This window comes from Thermobia domestica, chromosome 1 (assembly GCF_964235325.1).
Source record: "Thermobia domestica chromosome 1, izTheDome1.hap1.1, whole genome shotgun sequence".
Lineage (NCBI taxonomy): Eukaryota > Metazoa > Arthropoda > Insecta > Zygentoma > Lepismatidae > Thermobia > Thermobia domestica.
The window spans coordinates 30430339-30453699 of NC_137454.1; the positions used below are offsets into that span (position 1 = coordinate 30430339).

The 23361-nt window shown below is 35.2% G+C and overlaps 1 protein-coding gene across 2 annotated transcripts in view; it reads right to left on the minus strand.

Annotated features, from left to right (window-relative positions):
* Positions 1 to 2023: 2023 nt before the first annotated feature.
* LOC145684172 (transmembrane protein 41A-like) overlaps positions 2024 to 23361 on the minus strand; it is a 64112-nt gene continuing 42774 nt past the window's right edge. For both annotated transcript variants that reach the window (XM_081756176.1, XM_081756168.1), the window contains one exon: positions 2024 to 8975. In XM_081756176.1, coding sequence (XP_081612302.1) covers positions 8806 to 8975 — 170 coding nt within the window. In that variant the 3' untranslated portion in view covers positions 2024 to 8805. The remainder of the gene's footprint in view (positions 8976 to 23361) is intronic.

Here is a 23361-nt window from a genome sequence, read left to right on the forward strand (position 1 = left end):
TGAAACCATCCGGCAAAGATTAACGGCAGATTGCCAGAGGATTGTTGTCCTGGCACAAAATATTCTCATACAGCGTGGTCCGGAAGTGGGCGTACCCCTAATTGGTGTTTTTTTGACGATTTTAGGTTTTACCCACATTTGTTTGGTAACATTGCTTGGCAACTGGACGAAAATGGTATCAAAGACACTCTTGTGATACAGCAGGATGGAGCACTAGCGCACTTCGCGATTCACGTGCGCAATTACCTGAATCAAAAGTTTCCTGGCTGCTGGATTGGAAGAGGTTGTGCGTCTTCACCAGCTCCCTTTGCCTGGCCTCCAAGAAGTCCCGATCTGACGACACCAGACAATGCTCTCTGGAGTTTCATAAAGCAACAAGTAAGAAACACTCGATATCACACAACGCAGGAATTACAAACAGCTGTGGAACGCGCGTTCACCCTCGTGACTCCGGAGTATTTCTGCAAAACATATGCGAGAACTTGGCGCAGAATTCAGCTGTGTTACGACATGGATGGTGATCATACCGATGTTTATGACTCTTAAGACTTCAAGGTAACTGTGTACAGACATTCTACCATAACTAATGTTATATTGTTGAAACTGAAGGGGGGGGGGGGTACGCCCACTTCCAGACCACACTGAAGAGTTGTACAAGGCGAGACAATTAGAATGTGAACAGTGGAACATTGAACTCGTACAGGCATACTGGCATCTAACTACAAGAGTGATGAAAAGGTATTTCTCTCCGATCAATGAGGAAGACTCATCCTCTATAGGTCGCAAAGGACAAGGTACGTGCCTCAACATGTAGTGGAGAGAGGGCAACTGGACGAATTGTAGCACACTTCTTTTGGGCTACATGACAACTGCTGGCCAAAGAAATTGATTTCAGTGCCGGGGAAATGACCAGTCAGGTTTATATTAATATCCTGGTGAGCACCTACAATTCTATCTTTTCAATTTTTCATACCAAGAGGAGTTTGTGTTTATGCACAACAACAATCCCGTGCATACATTCGAACATACCCAGGTATGGCTACAAAAACACCCAAAACTCATCTGCACGGACTGGCCTCCACCGCCTCCTGAACTCAACCCAATGGAACAACTATGGAATATCATGGTGCAGAAATGGTTGAAAACGCGAGGAGTTAGAAACCAGGCAGATCTAAAGGTTATGGCAGTATTATTGCAATACTCTCGGCCACTTTACTGCACTTGTTACAAGCATGCAGGAGTTACTGCATGGCGTAATTGCAGCACGCAGTGATTACACCAATTTAAAAGGGCTGTTTTGCTGTTTACATCTCTATTGACATTATAATCTGAGGAGGCACTTTAACCATTCATGTGAGTTTGGTCATTGACTAGCATCGTGACTGTGGAATTTTTTCTTTCCTCCCACTTCATCGTTCCACCACTTTATTCGGTCATCACTCACCTGCAATCGTAATCCCTTCTTTAGCTTTAGTTGAGTGATCTAAACTAGGGATTAATTTTTTATTTACTTATTATTTTTCATTTCATGCTCGTTCCTAGGGTTTATTATATTATTATTTAAAGCGACAGTTCGCATCATAGATTAGAATTAAATTGCACCTCCTTTATTTGAGTGTTATTCCCTTAGGTCAAAATCTCTGAACTTCCTTCAAGTAGACTACTCTTAAACAATCGAGTTTAGCTGTAGAGTTTGGGTACTCATTTTAGAGAGGTTTCATTGTATATAACAAATTTTCCTAACAATGTATTGTAACCGCTGCTGGAGTATGCTACTACTACAGAATTTTAAGCTACATTTCAGCTTTCTAAAGAAAGACACAATCCACCAGTTTAAGGGACGTCTTTTGCAGAGGTAGAGATTATGTATGTTTATCAGATTAACATAGTGACCTTAATTTCCAAGTATGGCCCTGTATTTTACATGTTCAACTTGCATTGCAGAATCAACTTCGGAAAACAGAGAAGATCCTTAGATTATTTGACGTTTTTCAGTAACAGGCAAAAAGTGAATACAAACTGATACTTTCAAATTTCTGTTTTAATAAAATATGCCAACAAAAATATATATTACAAGGAAAGAATTCTTGTACGAAATTAACTGTATACACTACATAAACCATAAATTATCGCATACATCAATAGAATTCCTCCATCTGACACCACTGTTATTGAAAAAAAAAACTACCTATTGCTAACTTTCATTGTGTATTTCATTATAGTTGCTCTTACACTTTTTTAAAAAATAAAAATTTAGCCTCTGTTTTTCTTCAAACAGTACATTCGGCGAAATATAACAGTTACAATTATTTATATGTGTGACACTCTGTATCATTACAATTCCAATTATCATAAAGTTGAATCTTCTAATAATAAAATTTACATGTAATAATGTACTATATGTCAAATGTTAAGAATGTTTACTGATCTCGACATACTTCGTAGTTATTAAAAATATTACAGAAACACTTTCCAAATAATATATCATCGGCAGTATGCCAAAAAACAAGGAACTATATACTACTGGTTTCGAAACCACACTGTGGTTTGAAAATTCACAGCATACTGAAAAATGAGAGAATCTTTCGCACTTAATTTCATTAAAAGAACTTACCCGACAACAGCTTTAACTTTACGCTATCTTTGTCATCAAAGAAAAAGGCAAATATTTATCTAGAAACAGAAATTAAGTGAAAATATTGATTCTTGCGTTATGGCGACGATATAGTACTTTGTTTCTTTAAGTGAAAGCAAATGATTCTCGCAATCATTCCGATGTTAATTTGTTGTCATCATTGTCAAGGATGGAAGATTAACAAAACTGAAATGCTAAATAGTGCGCCTCTTTTTATACTTATCAAAAAAAAAAAAAAAAAAAAAAAAAAAAAGTCAAATTATTACAACGATCTAAATATCAGTTTTGAAGCTTTCGTTAAAACAAACTGATATTCGTTATTATTCATATTGAGCAGGATGATGGTTTCCTTAATATATTGTAGTGCAATCTCAAGACTTTTTTTATTCAAAAACAGGACCATACCCTTGGAAGATATTTATTTTAAGAGATCATAAGTTGCCAACATTTCTCTTTTCCTTATTCGTGCTGGATGAAATTCAGTACATTCGAGAATTGTCATTCTATTTCTTAATAAGAAATATTTCTTTATAGAATCCTAGCTTGCTCTTTCTAACCTAATTTCTTCGTCCATTTACCCTTGATAATGCTGTCGAATTGATTAAAAGACATATTTCTTATATTCAATGGGAACTATGTTTATTAAATGTTTTTCGCTTACATCTTCTCGTGTAATGCATTTTTCAATTATTAACCAATTATCAATCCTCATTTTTAATCTATCCCTTCACTCTAACTCTAATTTCATATTATTATCCACATAAACTTGAACACCTTACTACTGCTCTACTGGTTTAAGTTGCCTTATCTAATTGAGGTAGAGCTGATTTCCAGCACAACACACGACGCACAATTTCCAAATTGTTATTTAATACATTTCGATAGTATATTCAAGTTATTATTATTGTCGAGACATGCATCTTGAGATTGTTACACTTAGGCGACGAATTACTTAACAATACGTAACATTTCGATGACAGTGACTAATTACTACATCGCAATTAGTAAGTAACATGGAGCATTTTTATGATTATCTACAATCTGGCCAATACAATTACAATTTTTAATTCGACGCTTCTGACAAATGCGAAAGCAGGTTTATTCAATTCGTTGTCATATAACAACTGTTTCGTTTCTCGTTTACGTCAATGAATTTCTCGCTCTCCTTTTGCACTAAGTACCCCCCCCCCCCCCGCTGTCGATTTTTTGGAACTCATTAATTATTTTCATCGAAAGAAAAAAGACAGTCTCTGTAGTATTAACTTCCTACAGAAGAAACCTCGCAAGGAAAAATTCCAAGAACTCTCTCTCATCGCAAGAACATACATATATGCTTGTGTATATGTGTGTGAGGCGGCTTTGATCAAATCACCCAGGACTCCTTATAGGGCGGAAAAGAAAGAAAATCGTTTCGCAGAGCATACCAGCAAGCGGTCTCATCGCTTATTTTAACCATTACATCAATCAGTACGTTGTAAGTGAAAATTGTGAATTTCCCTGCAGAGCCGCAGCACAAAGAAACTGGTGGCGAAGACAATTCATTTGGGTGACTGGACTTGAGCGAAGTGGAGTGCCTGACCGCACCCGAAACAGACCCAACCCCATCAGTGGAAATTTGGTGGATCCTATGCTAAACCAGCGAACTGCGTCTACTTAAGTGTGTGTGTTTAAGTATTTTCCTATAATTGTGACCGTCAAAAGAAAAAAACATTGTCAGATAATGTGTTTGAGAGAGAAAATTCTAAAGACGTCACCGTGGAAACGTTTATCCACTCGAAAAGCTGCAGTAGGACGGTCCAAGATTTCGACCCACAGGATCAGTTGTGTTCCCCTTCCACCCTGTGTAGCCGGCTAATGCAAAGAGTAGTGAACTCCAAGCTTAACATATCGAAGAGACCTCGCTGTGAGTATAACTATCATACAAATGCGAAAGCCACCTAATCAATGTTATCACTGGTCTGTAAAAATATCGAGCTCGAAAAAGTAGTATACCATTAATTTTTGTGAATTATCAAATAGTAAATTGTAATTATTTATGTTGTTGTACAATTTGCACTGATCTTAATTTGCAATTCCAATTATATTTATTATATAATACGTCGTTGGATTTCACTTACTTGCCAGACAAAATTCTTAGTACGCAAATTACGTGGAGTTAACTAAAACATTCGTTTAAATACCCATTAACGGTGCTTACATCGAAATACATCGTCCCCAGCTTTCGGTGGAAATTAAATGTAAGCATGGTACGAGAGTAGTTTTGTCGTGGCAAGCTGAGAAAAAAAAAAAAAGAAAGAAAAGAGTGTGACAAAGAGAGACGAAAGAAAGAAGAGTAGGATAAATATCGTACAGTGTTTCCAGTTTGCGTATTGCTTCTTTCGTTTACGTTAATAATAATAATAATAATAATAAAAACCCACAACGAAACGATCTCACAATCTTCAGAGAAGAATAGGTACACTATTATTATTTTCATATAATATATGAATAGGGCGCGCAGTCTTGGATTCGATTCTCTGTAGCTTTTTGGTATTGGCTCAGTATCGTGAAACTGCTTGAGCAAATCCTATATAACCAATGTACGCTTAAACGAAAACATAGTACTACTTCTATTTAGTAACAGTCAGAACCGAAACTGGAACACTTTAAATGTTTTTCTTTGTATTATGTCAAATGGAAAAATGAAAATGATTAATAAAATATTTTTCATAATAGTCAACTACGAATTCAGTTCAGTCTAATATAAATTAATCTTATACAATGAATACCATATTGTCTAATTTAGTAATCATATACAAAAAACGATTAATATGTTTGCTCCGGAATGTTATATACTTGTACAACCTTAGATCTGAAAAATGACATCGAAAAATAAAGATCATGTATTACACAAGGTTGTGACAATTTTGTTATAAAGTATCACAATCTCATACTTTACTCATGCACACATAGTTATACAATTCAGAGTATTTGTATATATATTTTTTTCTTCTTGATGATCCAAATATACATAAATAAAGACCTTGGAATAAATATTCACTTAGTAATTTTGATTGTTGAGCACTTTTTTACTCCCTCACTGAATAATATGATGAATATTTACATTTCTTCTAACCTTAAAAATGGTAAATATTTCTTAAGTAAACCTTGGAATACGAACGGAACTCATTCTAAAAACAGCAAATATACTCACTTATTCCCCTATCCCCAGTCCAGCTAGGTGGTCCCAGCAATGAGTTCAATATATTAATATAATTTACGAAATATTCCATTTTTCTATCGGAAGAAGTGAGCATAAAGATATTCCTTTTATTTCAAAGAAGATAACAAAATAAAATAAAATTCATTGTACTCGCAACAAGAATGAAGGATATCATTACAGATTCAATTGTTAGGTCCAATTCAATATTGGCGTAACTAAATATATAAGGAGGTGAGATGTTCCTGTAATCAATTATAACTAAAGATTTTGTATCCAAGTATATAAGATGCCTAATATACTTCTTCGACACCATTTTCCATAATATCTTGGTATTCCTATGATATTACTGATCAAACTCTAATTTAATAAAATGAAAAGTACAGGTAAAGAAAACAAAGATTCAAAGTCAATTGATCGACCCACTAATCATTTTTTTTTCTATTTATAGCTAGATTTAATATGTCAGTATCTGAATGCCTGTCTGATTCTTAGAGTAATATCCTAAGTAGGAACATGTTTATTTACGAAGAATCATGTACCGTGGAAGTTACAAATTACCACGAATATAAAAACTTGAAAGTAATTTTTTTTTTTTTTTTTTTGGTAAAATAATTATATATGTGAAGTTTTTATGACTTCGAATTTGCCACGCTTGTATAGATCGTATCTCCCTGACAACTGACACTGCTTTCTTCAGAAAGAAAAATTGAAATGTAAAAATGGCACTATTTAGAAGTAAGAAATTCTAAAATTGTGAAGCGAACAGATTTCATTAATAAATGTAAATTTTTGCAATCTTTGTTAGCTTTGCTATCATTTGCATTTCATACTAGGGACTGTTTCTATCCGACCTTTTATTTTATCCACGCACGTTGCTATTTTCTTCTTTCATTATAAAATCATACTTCATATAGTTTCATATTTTTATGCCTGTACAATATTATTCTGCTTTAAAAACTAAACATCCTTCTATAGCCATTCCTACCACGAGGATTATGGTGTACCTGGATGATACTTGCCCAATGCATGACACCCATCACTATTGTATCTCGCTTTTAAGACCGAAGTTCGGAACTTTTAACATGATATCTTCTTGTCTTATTTCATTGAATCAGTACCGAAAAAGATCTGTGCACCAAGTCACACGCTTCAAGCTATGAGAAGCGCAATGATTCTGTGGTGAAATGAAATCAAATTTTTAGTTTCATTTTTTGAATTAAATTTTGTGTTTACGTTAGAATAATGAGAAATTACGCCGAACTAATTTGTTTGGTTTAGAAAAGGGTAATCATTTGTGTTTAATCTATTATGAAATACTATTTGATCGCAAATTCCTTCTCATTCGTTTGAAGTACGTATGAAAAATAAATGGGTACTTGTATCGTTTTATAGGTAACAAGAACAACTCAATCTGGTAATTGTCTATATTTTATAAATAACCGTACAGTTTACTAGGTAAGCTTTTTGATTATTATTGAATTATGTGTGCACTGACATCTTTAACCAAGTTGCTGAACAGGGTTTCAATGCGCAAAAAGAGGCACCTAACTATCCTATAAAGCTATCTATCAAGATCAATGCTGTTTCGTTATGTCGGTACATGTTATTATGTACTATACGTTTTTGTTCTGTTCAATATTGTTTTGTTTTAGTTCGTATCTTTCAAATACCGTAGTTTCGTTAGCTGAACGTGACGAATTGGTCGAAATTTTCTTGGCTTCATATAGCTAGACTTCACACACTCATTAGACTGCATTTTAACATAATAATAATAATAATAATAATAATAATAATAATAATAATAATAATAATAATAATAATAATAATAATAGAATCCTATTATATTTATTCATTCTGGAATACAAATTTCATGTACACATTACTTTTTGAGAGGAGGATATAATTGTTGTTAACAGAAACTTTAGGAATAAAAATGGTGTTGCTAATCTTTCTTGAGATTTTTTTTTTTTTTTTTTGGTAATAAATTGCCTTTAGAAATTCCTACATATTTCCTATGTATATCCAATTCTGGAAGTTGCCTGAATCACAGTTAGTAAATACCGATCTTTTTACCATGCCAGTTTCATGGGTATTTTATTACTTTGATGGGCTGGGAGTTCAGTCTATATTAGCACATTAATTCTCTAACTCAACAAATAACGAGAAATACTGATTAACGTTTAAAGTACCCGAATCCGATTAAGCAGTGCGTATTTAACTCCTGGCACTGCGACACCTATGACAAGAATTAGTGTTAATACGAGTAACACAATTTCTAAGAAGCGAATCATTTTGGAGCACTTATTTTCATTGAACTTCGTCTTAACTAGTAGCACATAGCGCTCATACAAGAAAGAAGGGGGACAGGTAGATTTTACCTTTCGAACTCTGGTAGCCTATTATACTGTAGACGACACTGAGAATAATAATAATTATTATTATTCATATAATTATTTTCAAATATTATGTCGAGAGCCTTCGCATTTTTGTGAAAATATAAATAAAAATTTTACCAAAACAAGTTTTCTTTGCTATAAAATAGAGCCGCTTCCTTCAACAGCAAATCGAGCAAAATTAAGCTCTCTCAACTTCTTTGGTATCAACTGCGAAGATACCACGTATTACTTTCTCCCCTACTATTAAAAACCGTTCTTTTGGTAATCAATATTCGAATTCTTAGAAATTCTGAATTGACGAACTTCTTTTTAAACTCGACATTAAAAAATGATATCCTTCATACTTGCGTTAATAAAAGAAATAAACTCTTGATCATAACAACATGTTAAAACATTCTTTACATATATAAATAAACAGTGCTATAAATCTTTGCCCGACTAAACTACATGTCTTTGGAACTATCACAGAACAGCACTTTGTGCAAAGCCTGAGTGAAATATGTATACATATATAAAACATGAATTCCTTCTATCACAACATACATAATTTCAACCACTCATACGCATCATTTTTAGGAAACTTTTTCTACTTTATTCTTGATAAAGAAAGATGGCCCAAGTATAGCTCCTGCCATAAGCGCTAATTTCAATAGAGTTGATATAGAAAACAGATCATCCAGCGATCGTAGTGAAGAAAGCATTCCTCCAGCCTGAACACACAAGAAATTATATGGCATCAATCCTGCATAGAAACGAAGTACAATATTAATAATAGTGACCATCACATGTTCATAACTTATAACAAAACATTTTATCACACAGAGTCTATCTTCTTAATTATGTAGAATGTGTTTTCAGTCCATTACTGGAACTATTATCAGTTTTATGGAATTAGCAAAGTGTTAAGAAGGATTTGTGACGTAGAAAGGTCCTTCTTTTCCTGTAGATGTTTTGCTAATATGAAAAACTTATCTTAAGGCAATTGTAAAAAAGCATAATTCTGAAACTATTAAAGAAAATTTTCTGTCAAAACTGTCTGACTATAGTATTTTCGGTGTTCACGTGATTTTCCTTCAATATATATATGTGCTTAAAGATTAGCGTTTTTATAGTTCTGTCTTAACACAAGATTTTCATCTGCAGGAAAGAAGTGTCTCTTCTACTTTATTAGAGCGAAGATCCTCTTTACTCAACAGAGGCGTTCGTTTATCCGGATACTCCTCCGAGATACCTGAACCGTTCTAAACCAAATTTGACATGGTGATTCGAGAGCGCGCGCTGAGTATTGTAAGGAGTCGCATGTCCAGATCGGACATACCATTGAGGAATAATCACCGAAAAACTGGATCTTCGAGATCCCTGAACCGTTCTTCAACAAGTTTGACACGGTGATTTGAGAGTGTGTGCTTACAACGGTACGTTTGTATATTTGTATATTTTCTTGATGTAATTTCATGAATATGATCAGAGGCGCAATAATTGAACAGAAATAGGTATATTGAAAAAGAAAAGAAAAGGTTTGTTGATTAGTTATTGATGTGGTTGTCGAGGCGCAATAATTAAGCAGAAATATGTATATTGAAAAAGAAAAGGTTTGTTGATTAGTTTTGTTGATATGGTTGTCAAGATGACAGAATTGTTATAAAGATAGATAGTTGATGTCAAGAAGAAATATATTTGAGATATGTGTGTGATGTATTGGTTTACAGCAGTCATCTTTTGGAAATAAAAGAAAACGTAAGATTCTAATATCGTATAAAAGGTCTTGCTGCTATTATTTATTTAATAATACTATAGATTTAAATATATTCTCGTTATATAAATTATATATAACGAGATAATACAAATCTATATTATTATTATTAAATAAATAATAGCAGCAAGACCTTTTATACGATATTAGAATCTTACGTTTTCTTTTATTTCCAAAAGATGACTGCTGTAATTATTATTAAATAAATAATAGCAGCAAGACTTTTTATACGATATTTGAAAGCTTACACTACTTTTATTCTGCAAGATGATTACACGTACTCACTATATTTGTCGAACAAATATATATTCGTGCCATCAGCTATATATCTTCATAACAACCATCTCATCTTGACAACCACATCAATAACTAACCAACAAACCTTTTTTCTTTTCTTTTTCAATATACCTATTTCTGTTCAATTATTGCGCCTCTGATCATATTCATGAAATTACATCAAGAAAATATACAAATATACAAACGTACCGTTGTATGCTAAGTGTCGTAAGTGGTCGCATGTCCTGATTGGACATGTAACCGTGCTGAGTTCAAGTCGCTGTTCGGGCGGCCATTTATTTGTAACCGGCAGGGTGTCAAGTCGCTGTTCGTGGCTCGTGGTACTACCAATAAGTGTCTTCCTGATACTTTAACTTACCTGGACAGGACGATGAAGGACCTCTCCAAAAAAAGGTTACAAACTGTTTCCAAATCGCTCGTCGGTCTCAATAATATGAGCATTAGGCGCCGAGAGGTTCGGGTGTCTCGTCTGGAAAACCTCACGGACGATCAGACGGTCATCCAGACCATAATGCACACAAACATCACTCATACCAACAACAAAAACACACTGGATTAAATAACACTATACTTATTTATTAGAACACCATTGTATAAAAAAAAATAGCGAAGAGGAATGGACACAACACTGAACACTAAAGATATATAATAATTTTCGTCGCTGAAATTACACTTTGCCCTTTTCAGGCAATATAGCCCTTTACATATATATATGATTATAATTCAGATATCACTACAAATGCTTCTCTCACACCATTGACACACTTGGGGGATTAGCACTGGGGAAAAGTTGTCTGGATCGTCCCACGATGAATCCAGTTGTTACACTGAACCGTCCTAAAACGTAGAGGTGATTCTTCAGCAAATTAAACAAAAAATTCTCCAAAGTAGAATGCTGATGTGGGCGGGCGCGTGTATAACATTTTAAACGCACAAGGTCTGCGGACCTGGGACTTCACTAGTTGGGGCTAGCCGTAAGAAAACGTCCTTCGCCGGCTAATAGCTTGTGCCCCTTAACACAACTTATATTTGAAGCTCGACGCGAGATGCGTGGTTACGGCTTCCAGACCTGGAGTCAAACTCTCTGAGCACCCAAGCTCAAGCTACGGGTTGCAATGATCAACTAAAAGTGTTGGCAGTTCATTTCAAAAATCACTCAGTTAACTCACCTGTACGCACATACAAACAGAATACGGAAAAGAATTTATGTTAATTTTAGTCAACTGCCTATAATGCACTAGACACGGCGATAACACTTGCGTGAGAAAGTACAGATAACGGACTGCAGAACAACGCAGTTGGTGCCACTTTGGTTGCTGGAACATCTGGTCAGCCCGTATTTCTCTAATCTATTATAATGTTTCCATAAGCGATTAAAGAAAGCACTTACTTCAGTTCCCAATAACTATAGAATATATACTGTGCATATAATAAGTCAGGGAGAAACACTGAAATGGTTAGTCACTAACTGAAATGTTCTCAGCAAAAGCAAGGTTTTAAATATATATATATGAAAAAATGATGAAAGACTTCTTTGTCCAATTGTGTGGGAAAGAAGCAATTCCCACCGAAGAAAGAACTTATGTGCGTTGCAGAATAAAGTATAAATCGAAAATAATGATCACTGTCTTCACGAAATATACAGAGTGTCCACAAAAAATCCTTCTATAACCTGGTAGCGGTTATAGACATACCATTGAAGAATAATCACCGAAAACGGGATGGCCGTAGATTTAACCTTGGAAAAGAATTTGGTGCGTGAAGTCTCATTGTAAACAATGGAAAATAAAATTTTCAGCATTAGAAATAGGGCGAAGCCCTTTTCATTTTGTTCTGCGACCATAATTTTCCAAAGCCATTACGCTTTTCGCTGATGCGCCAAATTCTACTATTTGTATGTCGTGTTCGTTCACGAAAACAATTGAGGGACTAAAAAATTATATGAATAACCAATAAAAGTCGATCACTTCGCTCCAAATTTGCAATTAATCCATACCTAGTATACCTGATTCGTGGTGACATTTCTCCTGGTGAACCAAATGCATTCTATGCAATTAAGATGATGGAACGTGATGGAAGATGAAAGAATTTTTTAAGCACGAATTTCATTGCACCTAAAGAATAATATCTATAATATTGTAAAAAACTATATATTATCAAGTCGATATGCGTACGAACATTAAAAGTGAGACCGTTTCTTGTATTCATCTTTGATGTATTCAACACATTATATATTATTGCCAGATATTTCTACTGCTTCTTTAAAGTAGGAAGAAGGTAGGTAAGTGAAAAATTAAAGTTTATTTTTAAAAATATCTTAATACCAGGGTAATTTCATAAATAATGCACACTAATTTTTTGTGACTTACACATTTATTGTTTGAAGAGGATCTCTTTACAGGCCTTCAATATAATCTCCCTTCTTGACAATGACGGAATCCCACGTTCGGGTAACTTCTATATTCCATTAAGGACGCCATCTTTGTGAAGCTGTTGAGTGTTTCGCGTAACGACTACATGAAGTTCTTCCAGATATGGAAAACGAGGTCCATGCATACGTTGTTTCAACTTCGAGAATACATCGTAGTCTGGTAGACTCGTCCGGACTGTAAGGAGCATGAGATAACGTTTCCCAACCATATTTACAAATGTTTTGACGCACAGCATTAGCGGTGTGCGGGTGAGCGTTGTGGAGAATCAGTAGATCTGCCCTGTGAGCAGCTCCGGTAGAGTTTTATGCATTTTTCTGTACAGTTTCAGCAGGAATAATACGCCAATATGCTGTTGTGACACTTCTTCCACATGGAACTCTGCCCGTTATGATAATGCCTTGGTAATCGTAAGTAAAAATCACCATTTCCTTAACCTTGGAGATGGAGCTTTCCACTCATTCGATTGTGATTTCAACTTTGGCTCACAGTCTCTGATCCACGTTTCATCAATAGCAATAATGCGACGCAGAAAGTCATTACCTTCAACGTTGAATCTTTGTTTCAGTACAGTTGCATCGTCCACATGTGTCAGTTGCTTCTGTTCAGCAGTCAAAAAGTGGAAGACCCATTGGGCAGAAATATTTCTCTTCTGCAAATCACTTGTCAGAATTAGTATACTGACGCAGATGGAATCCCTGTAATGTCAGAAAGTTCCTCACATGTCACACGGTAATCTTGTTCAAGTGCATCTGCCACAAACTGTACTCTTCTTTCGTCTACTGATGATTTTCTCCTCCCTGGCCTTACATCATCCTTTATGCTCACACGACCACTACGGAAACGAGTAGCCCAACGAGAAACGTGACTAGACCAACTTTAAAACACCCCTTTGGCCCTACTAAATCGATCGATAACTAATTGTACTTATCAGATAATTTACGACCAAATCCGTTCTTTCATTTTAATCTCAAATATGTCGGCAACTAACGATCAGCATGTGTCAAGACCAATTCAAAACACTCCTTTGGCCCCGGTTCACTGTTGTCTCACCACAAACTTCACATAAGGCACTGTGAATTTCTGTGGGGTTTTGACACGAAAAGTTTGAAACTTTATGTACAACCTCTGGTCTTCAATAGCAGTAGCGTAGCGTGGTATTCCGAAATGGGGATGCAAAAGTTAGTCACTTGTGCGATACAATACTACTAAAATCAGCAATACATAGCTATACTTATGGAAATATAGGGTGTAAGAATTTTGGGGGAGGCCCCCTAATTGGTGGCCTAGCGGGGCATACAGAAGCAAATGCGTGGATTACGTCAGAAGCCAATAAGCAATTGTCTCAGCTTCTTCTTACCACTACCGTGTGACAAGAAAACTCAGCCTCACTGTTGTATGAACATTGTTTCCAGTATAGTTCCCTTTATTTCTTTCTCGTGGGCAGCTTCTTTCTCCGCATACCATACTTCAATCTCGTTCTTTAAAAAGTCACCCCTAGAAATTTGTCATTTTGAGTCCGAAACTCAGACGCCCATTCGTGAATATGGGCCTGAGTGTATACGTATATCATTTGAAGATGTAAATAGAAAACACTTAAACCAACTCTGGGGGCCTGTTTCTGAGTATGTATTTCGTTGTCAAATATCCAGATACTGAAGGCAGGGGCGCAAATCTGTCTTCAACATTCGGGGAATGGGTAAGACCGTTCCCATTTTTTAAAGCGATGTTCAAAATATTTATGAAGTTGAAAAACAATGCTGTGGAGGAACAGAGTTGTCTTCAACATTTGGAGGAGGGCAGATTTGAGGGAAGATGGCATATTTGAGGCTTATTCTGGGGGGAGGGGTGATGAAACTCATATTACGGTAGATGAATCTGATTTCTGAGGTGAACCTGTTGTATATTATATACCAGGCGATGTAGATAAAATTGTGATACGTATCAAGTGTCGTGAACACATTCTGAAATCTAAATACATGCTATTTACGCATGCACAATGATCCACATTAAAATTTTAGGACACTTCTTTTGTAATAATATAAATAATGACTTCCCGAAAACTATGAAAGAAAATCAACTATGTATGGCGCAACAATACTCTTATTTGACCAAAATTATGATGATCACAATAGCGTTATAGGAATCGTTACAGGAATTAAACAAACAGTTGAAAATAGACTAACAATAATAAATGATAAGAAATATTTAAAAAAAAAAAAAACACGATTCTTTTTTAAAATGAAACAAGTCAAGGGAAACAATTTCATCCCACTTTCCTTTGTGGCATTCGGATACAAATCATCACAATTTCAAGTCGGGTGGAGGGGACATGTCTCCCTCATCTCCTCGGGATATGTGCTAATGACTGAAGGGCCCAAGCAATCTTTGCGAAGGGCGAGAATGCTGGCTCTCTTGGTCTACCAGATCGGTGACCATGATTCTACAGAATGCTTTATATTTATGCTTGTGTGTGTGAGCTCCCTCAAAGAGTTTCTGGCCACGCCACTGGACATACTATGTATTTATGATGAAGATTAATAGTTTGCCTTTAATTACGATTACAATTACGTAATGCATTTAATTACGATTAAAGCATAACTATTTTTATACTATTATTTACATAACCGACATGCTTCAAAAAGGCATTGAACTAGCCATTTCTGTTTTGTTCTCTTTCCTTGACGTTAGCGCTCGTACGCTCTGTACAGCAACTATAGCTTAGTTCAAAATAGATAGAGTTGGAAATACTTGAAGATATGCCAGCGTATAACTAAAGCAAAATGTAGAGTTCAAGGGGTGAAGGGAGTTAAGAAAGCAAGTAGTTACGCATGCGCACTCCACAGAAAGCAGACGAAAACCCCGTTTCTTGCAGTAGGCCTGGAAGCCCAAGGAACATAGCATACGACAAGAGGAAAGATAGAAAATGTGCATCTGAGTGACGCGCCTCGCTTATCAAAGTAAGGCGAGAGAGCACATCCAGAAGATTGCAGTGCAAATAATTGAGATAATTACAAGCAAACAATTTATATACAATGAAATACGTATTTTTTCTTATTAATAGGGGATGCCGGGCATACCGGCGTTCCCTTACGCTACGCCGCTGTTCAATAGACAGGTTACCCGAGACACCTGCCGCCTCCATTTCCAACACCTGTCACAACCATACTGTGTTCACTAAAAAGCGCACAAGCACACGTCCTACTGTCTCAAGACCTCAGCTTCAACTTACGAAATGTTTAGCTCGATTTCATCATCCACTCAGCAGAGTTCCCATAGTGTGCATTATTTATGAAATGACCCTCGTATTATGGAAAATTGAAAATTTTAATTCTACCATTATACGATAAGTAGAGGAAACAACTGTTTTTAAGGTGCTTCGTTTATCAACCAAAACTTATTACCCTGGTGTCCGGCCGTCCCGCAGACAAAAAAATCTCAAGAACTACTTATGGGTTACCATCACTTTTGGCCAGGGTGCAGAGGATCAGACGTTAGGGGACGAGTTCGCTGACGCAGGTGATCCATCCAATTGACCCGAAGATGCAGCCCCCCATGTATTCTTCTCATATTGGGGGAGCTATTTAGATTAATTACTCCTTGGTAATATGCAACCCAATTGTTCTTAAGTCACGTTGGTTACATATCATTCACTTTCAATATTCTAACCAAAATCCTTTATGTGCCTGTGACTCTGCTACTTGTTTCACACCGTATCCTCTATAGGTGCCAATCCAATGAAATTCAAATAATCAAAAGCGTTTGGACTGGACCGACTGGAAATCAAACATGTCTCCAGCCAATCCTGTCAGTGCGCTTACCACACTATTTACTCTTATAATTTCACCGAATTTTATCTCCCTACCACATTCCTTCTTACATATATACTCAAGCATGAATAGTTATTTCTTAATATTTCCAGGATATTTTCCGAAAAAACGATTTGACAACGATGACCACGATGTCAGGCAAGAAGTATTCAAGATTTTGAAAAAAAATATAAATGAAAAAATAAAATTTTAGTTTCGTCCCAAGGTTTATGCCCTCAGACTAAAGTAAACGGATGATTAATGAAATTGAATGATTGTAAAATTAAATTATCTCTGTGCCCTTTCACCGGGAATCCAACTAGACTATGTGCACCAAAGGCACACGCGCTAGCCACTAGACTAGCCAAGAAAGCATTGGGAAATTTATAGTTCGTGCATATCTTTAAGGTATGTTTTCATTAAAACAAAAACTCCTTTAATTTTTATCTATCCTCTTACTCCTTATCTATCAACTGATGAAGATAAGAGAACGCAACTAATACAGCTGAGAATACGTATACGCCGTGTTCACTGTTTGAGGCGATTCTAACGTAAACAAAGTACAGTTGTATCCTTCTGCCATTCTCTTTGAAAAATTTGCATGTAACTCTGTAGACATGGCAACGTTGAACTGAAGTAAATGACCAGCGATTGGTGACAAGACTTCATAATGACGTATATTTCTCGTTAATTTACTCCTCCTAATGATGTACAAAGATTTACCATTTACCATTTCTGGTTGCTGCGGTGCATTATACACTCTAAGATTTTGTCTATTTTCTGTGGATGTATCCCTTCTATGTTAAATTTCGGTGGGTTGGTTTTGATTAAAATAACTAGTAGTGAACGGTTTAGGGTCATGTAAAGCAAACAGCAGAGAGATAAGTACAAACTACCTTCAGGTTTTAAGAAGTTACGTTATTTAAACTCGAAAAAAATGCTTATAAAAACATAACTACACTGAAAACTGTCTACGTTGACCACCATTGGTTTCATTGAAAAGTGGCCAACTTACAGAAAATAAATGCATTTTCAAGCAGAAACTATTATACGAGGGTCATTCCATAAGTCACGGCTACAGTAACGAGAAAAGTTGCAGCAAAGGAAAGCCACTACATACGTTTGAAGATCTTGAAAGTGCTTTTCAATATCACTAACAGGTGGTGTCTGTGTGTAGCATCTTATGGCAGGGACAATAGGAAGATATATTATAACGACTCACCAAGGGTAGTCGTCAACCTGGTTCGTCTAAGTAAGATATACAAATATTGAGTGGTAGTATTTGTTTACATGTAAAAATTATCTTTAATAATTATATAGCATTATTCTCACCTTTTCTATTAGAATGATAACGTCGATGAACGTTGCTAAAATGGTTTATTAGCTGATATACTTTATAATATATTTTCCTTCAAACTGTCAAGCACACAAACTTGCTGACTAGGTATCCATAAAACATGTACATAGCAACAACTATCCCATAATAATCTCTTACATACCTTAAAAACATTCTTCTTCTGTTATTATTAAATTAACATTCTATGAAGTATAGTGCATATGTATGAGCACTTTCTGCCCAAGGTATAGGTAATTATTACCCTATCCAAAGTATTTTGTTATAATATACGTATGCATTTAGCACAACGAACACAAAGTACAAATGTACAACAAAAAAGTATAGTATGTACATGCATAGCCAACAGCTAACATCCTTTAAATAATCCCCACATTTTTGATTGCCGACGATGGAGATGGCGTTGAAGGATCGTACACATTGATCAATTACATACAGCCGACGTTATTCAAGTCTTCCCTCTCGTTGCCAAAGAAGCGTGGATGCCTATTTGAAGGATGTTTGCTCTTTGCTACGTAGGTACCATGCTTTTCTTTGTACTTTTGTGATCATTGTACAACATGCGCTCACAAAGAAACCAAATTTTCAAGAAAATTGCTAATCCCCTTTTTAAAAAATGTTATCGTGGTATAGTAATACTGGAAAGACCTATGTCTAATACAGTTTGAACCGGTTCCATGCAGTTGGTATCTGACTAGGCACAAATGTAGTGGTAGTAAACTTGCCGTATCGCCATGATTTAAATGACTCATCGTGTGTAAACAATGAAATAAAAGAAACAAATAAAAAAATTGACGTGTTGTGTAAAAGTTTCAAAAATGTCAAACTTCTTGATGTAAGTTGTGTGCCCCGAAACTATCATACTAATCACGGCCTCCATTTAAATCGTCTAGGGAAACTGTTTTTACGCAACGCACTGTATAATATCATTATGCCAAATAAGTTGAAAGCACAGTGCACAGCTTATAGTACGTTAATACCTATCAATTGTGGAAGTACATCAGCACTGGTAATAGACGGAAATGGAAGCGATTGTGAAGGTGATCAAATTTCGTCTGAACAAAGGAGACACAGTTCGACTTTCAACGGAGCGAATCGGGATGAGGGTGAAGTGTTAAAATTGACAGGAAACTCACACGTAAGCCATGATAAGGAGCCAGGAGTACTTTTGGCTACTGAAAGTGAAGAAATTGATCGAATATCGTTAATACAAGGTCCACATAATACAAATCACGGTACGAAAGAACCTGGACTGGATATTAACAGATCGCAGCAAGTATCCACAAATGGTATAGAACAAAACGATTTATCTAGTACAACTCAGCGAAAATCAAATAGAGCAAGAAAGGTTCCTACAAGGTATAATGATAATAGTTTTTTAATGCAAGTCCCAATAAAAATTCCAAGCACTTAGCCAATAGAGGTAACAGTGACTACAATGTAATAAATGTATATTACCAGAACGTGCAAGGTTTAGCTAGTAAACTTGATTTTTTTGATGTATTAGTTGAAGAGGATCTTAAAGGTATGCATGTCATTTGCTTTAGTGAACATTGGTTATCTGCTAATCAGATGAATATGGTACACTTAAATAACTATCAGTTGGCTACAAACTATTCACGCGCTAGTAGGCAACATGGTGGGGTATGTATATTTGTAGGTGACCATTTACGTTTTAAGGAAATAAATGTAAGTCAATTCGTTGTTGAATTGCATTTTGAAATAGTTGCTATTTCAATTGAAAACATGTGTATAATTTGCATCTATAGGTCATCAGCAGGAAATATTAATGTATTCTTTAGGAGTCTTGAAACTGCTCTTGAGTCTCTGTGTAAGAAATATAGTACGGTAATAATTTGTGGTGATACTAACATTGACTGGCTGGTTCAATCAAGAGAAAAAACAAAATGTCAAAATATATTAGATATGTTTGGGTTGCAGCCTCTTATCAGAGAACCAACTAGAGGGAAAACTGCGTTAGATCAAATAATAATAAGTAAACAATACACAGAGTCAGTTACCTCTTTGAATATCTTTAAGCCAGGCTTTTCTGACCACGATGCAATAATAGGGCAAATATACACATCTCAAATATTCGTACCTACTCAATCAGAAGTTATAACAAAAAGATGTTTCTCAAAAACTAATATTAATTACTTTCTACACTTGCTAGCACAAGAAACCTGGCACAAAATATATGAAATTGGTGATACGGATGGTAAATTTAACTTTTTTCTAGATACATTTCTCTTTCACTTCAATATTGCGTTTCCCAGAAAGAACTACAGTAAGGTTAGGTTGGGGAAACCATGGGTCACTATAGGAATTAGGACTTCTAAACTCAAACTACTTGAGTTATCAGAAAAACTAAAAACGTGTAAAGATGTAACACCTCAATTTATTGAATATGTAAAATACTATAGGAAGACATACAAAAGAGTCATACGAACAGCAAAACTTTTACACAGTACAAATTACATCTTAGCAGCGAGAAACAAAAGTAAAGCTATGTGGAAATTAATTAATGGTAAGATGAATAAGGTAAAAACAACAGGAATTGATGCAATAAAAGTAAACTCTCAAGTAGTATGTAACCCAGATAAGATTGCAAATCATTTTAATAAATATTTCTTAACTTTAGAAACATTTAACCCAATCAAAATAGCTCATCAAGAAAATAACTCTAAGCTACAGAGCGGAATAACTAAGTCGCTTTTCCTGAAACCAGCTACACCAGAGGAAATCTTACAAATAATAAAAAGCTTAAAAAGCTCCAGCTCTCCAGGTTGGGATGAAGTGCCATCCATGATTGTAAAGGAAAGTTCTCTTCTTATTGCACATCAACTCTGTCATATAATAAATCATTCATTTTTGACAGGAATTTTTCCTACGCGGCTTAAGTTAGCTAGAGTTACACCTGTGTATAAAAAGGGAAGTAAATTGGAGTTAAATAATTATCGTCCTATTTCAGTTTTGTCGTGCTTTTCTAAAATATTTGAGTTAGCAATGAAAGCACGACTAAATAACTTTTTCCTTTTAAATAATATAATATCCACAAGTCAACACGGGTTTCAAAGCCAGAAGTCAACCAACACTGCAATCTTTAATTTCATCTCTGATGTAGCAATGGATATAAATAAAGGAAAGCATGTAATTGGTATTTTTGTTGATTTATCTAAGGCGTTCGATTCTATAGACCATGGTATTTTGCTAGAAAAATTGTATTCTTATGGCATCAGAGGTGTGGCAAACAATTGGATAAAGTCGTATTTATCTGAACGTAGTCAAACTGTTGGCATCTGTAAAGAGGTAAATGGCAGAAGAACAATGTTTAAATCATCTTTAATGAAAGTAACAAAAGGAGTACCACAAGGATCAATATTGGGACCTCTTTTGTTTGTTGTATATATTAATGATTTGGTTAATAGTTTAGGCTGTGTGAAGTCAACATTGTATGCTGATGACATAAATGTTCTTGTCAGTGGAGACTCAGTAAATGAAGCAGAAAGGCTCACTACAAAGACGCTAACAAAAATTATTAGTTGGTTAAACATAAATAAATTAACTATGAATTTAGGAAAAACTAACATTGTCAAATTTCGATTCCCGGGCCAAAGAAATGAACTTGTACCAATAACTGTAGGCACTGTAGAATTATGTCAAACACCATCTATTAAATTTCTAGGAGTATATGTTAATGAAGATTTAACATGGAATACTCATGTTGAATACATTAATACTAAACTCAGTTCACTCTGCTTTGCATTCCGTAGGTTGCAAGGTAGTTTGTGCAAGGAAGCTGTCATGTCCTTATACTATAGCAAAGTTTTTTCAATAATAAACTATGGTGTTATATTTTGGGGGAATTCGAGAATAAGTGCTACTACATTCCGAATACAGAAAAAAATTATTAGAATAATGTTAAGTATGCCTGAACGATCCTCATGTAAAAATATTTTTAAAAAGTATAAATTATTGACATTACCTAGTTTATATATATATCGCACAATTATGTATGTAATCGAGCACAAGGATTTATTTACTTTAGCTAATACGATTCACTCATACAATACTAGGCAGAATTGTAATATGTATACTATCCAACAGAATTATGCAAATTTTAGCAAAACTGTGTATATGAATTGTATAAAATTATATAACAAATTACCAGCAAAGTATAAGAACATTAACGAAAAACGGATATTCAGAAATACTCTGTTAGAATTATTGTTGGAAAAAAGCTATTACTCTGTGGAAACTTATCTTACTGATAATATATAGAGAATGTAAATCATATCTGACAACTGTAATGCTTAATTGAGGATTGTCCTCATTTGTAAGCTATAAACAGGCAAATAAATATGAATATGACTAAGCTTGCAACAGATGCAGGCAGTGTAAATTTGTCGTACGAAACACGCGCATGGAAATAGAACAACGTTCTAACATTTAGGTTTCGTTAGTAAATTGGATATAATTAAAAAAAAAAGAAAGAAAAAGAAAAGAAAAGAAACGAAACGAAATATTACAGATGATACTGACAGTGTATGGTGGTGCAGAATTATGAATAACCTAAGTGTATTAATGATATAACCATTTCAAATGTCAACCCAAAAATGTTTAGGACGATCAGAAGTCAGAACGTCCACGAACGTCAAGGAATGAGAAAACTGTGGAGAAACTTCGTGCACTAGTGAGAGCTAACAGACGTGTAACCATGCTGCAACCGTCTGTCATGCTTCAGATAAGCAAAGGAAGTTGTAGGTTAATTTTAACCAGAGAGAGGAAATAAGGACGCTGTACATTTGTTTTGAAAAATCCCTCCATTTTGACAGAACAGCAAAAAGATAATAGGAAAGAGGTTGTGAGGATTTAGTAGGTACTGCAATACATAATTTCTTAAAGTGCATCGGGAGGGAGACGAAACTTGGCGGTTAATATAAACCACAGTGCTAAATCACCACCATATCCTACAGACTTGTCGAATAATGACTTCTTTTTGTTTTTCCTAAGCTCCAGATGGCAATGAAAGGGTAGGGGATTGCAAATGTCGCAGACATTAAATAAAATGTTACGCTTGTTTTACCAACACTTACTGCCAGTGACTATCATCAGTGCTTCGAAGATCTGTACCACCGCTGAACAAAGTATATTGCCTCCTCTAGCGATTATTTTGAAGACGATAAATTGAAGGTAAATATCTGTTGTGTTTCGCAAAACAAATAAGTTCGTTTTCTTCGTGGGGGCACCTTGTATTAAAGCCTAACCAAGCGATGAATTCCTATGTACGTATCTTTCGATTGATCCCTGCCGTTAGCTCCTACACACAGATGATATTTGTTGGTACCATTGATAAACACCTTTCTGTGAACTTCAAACGCACATAGTGGGGCTTCCTATTGTTGCACTTCTTTTGGTAGTTGCAGCATAGTTGCTAAGACCCTCGTAGATTATGACATACATTTCTTCAGCAATAATTATTCATT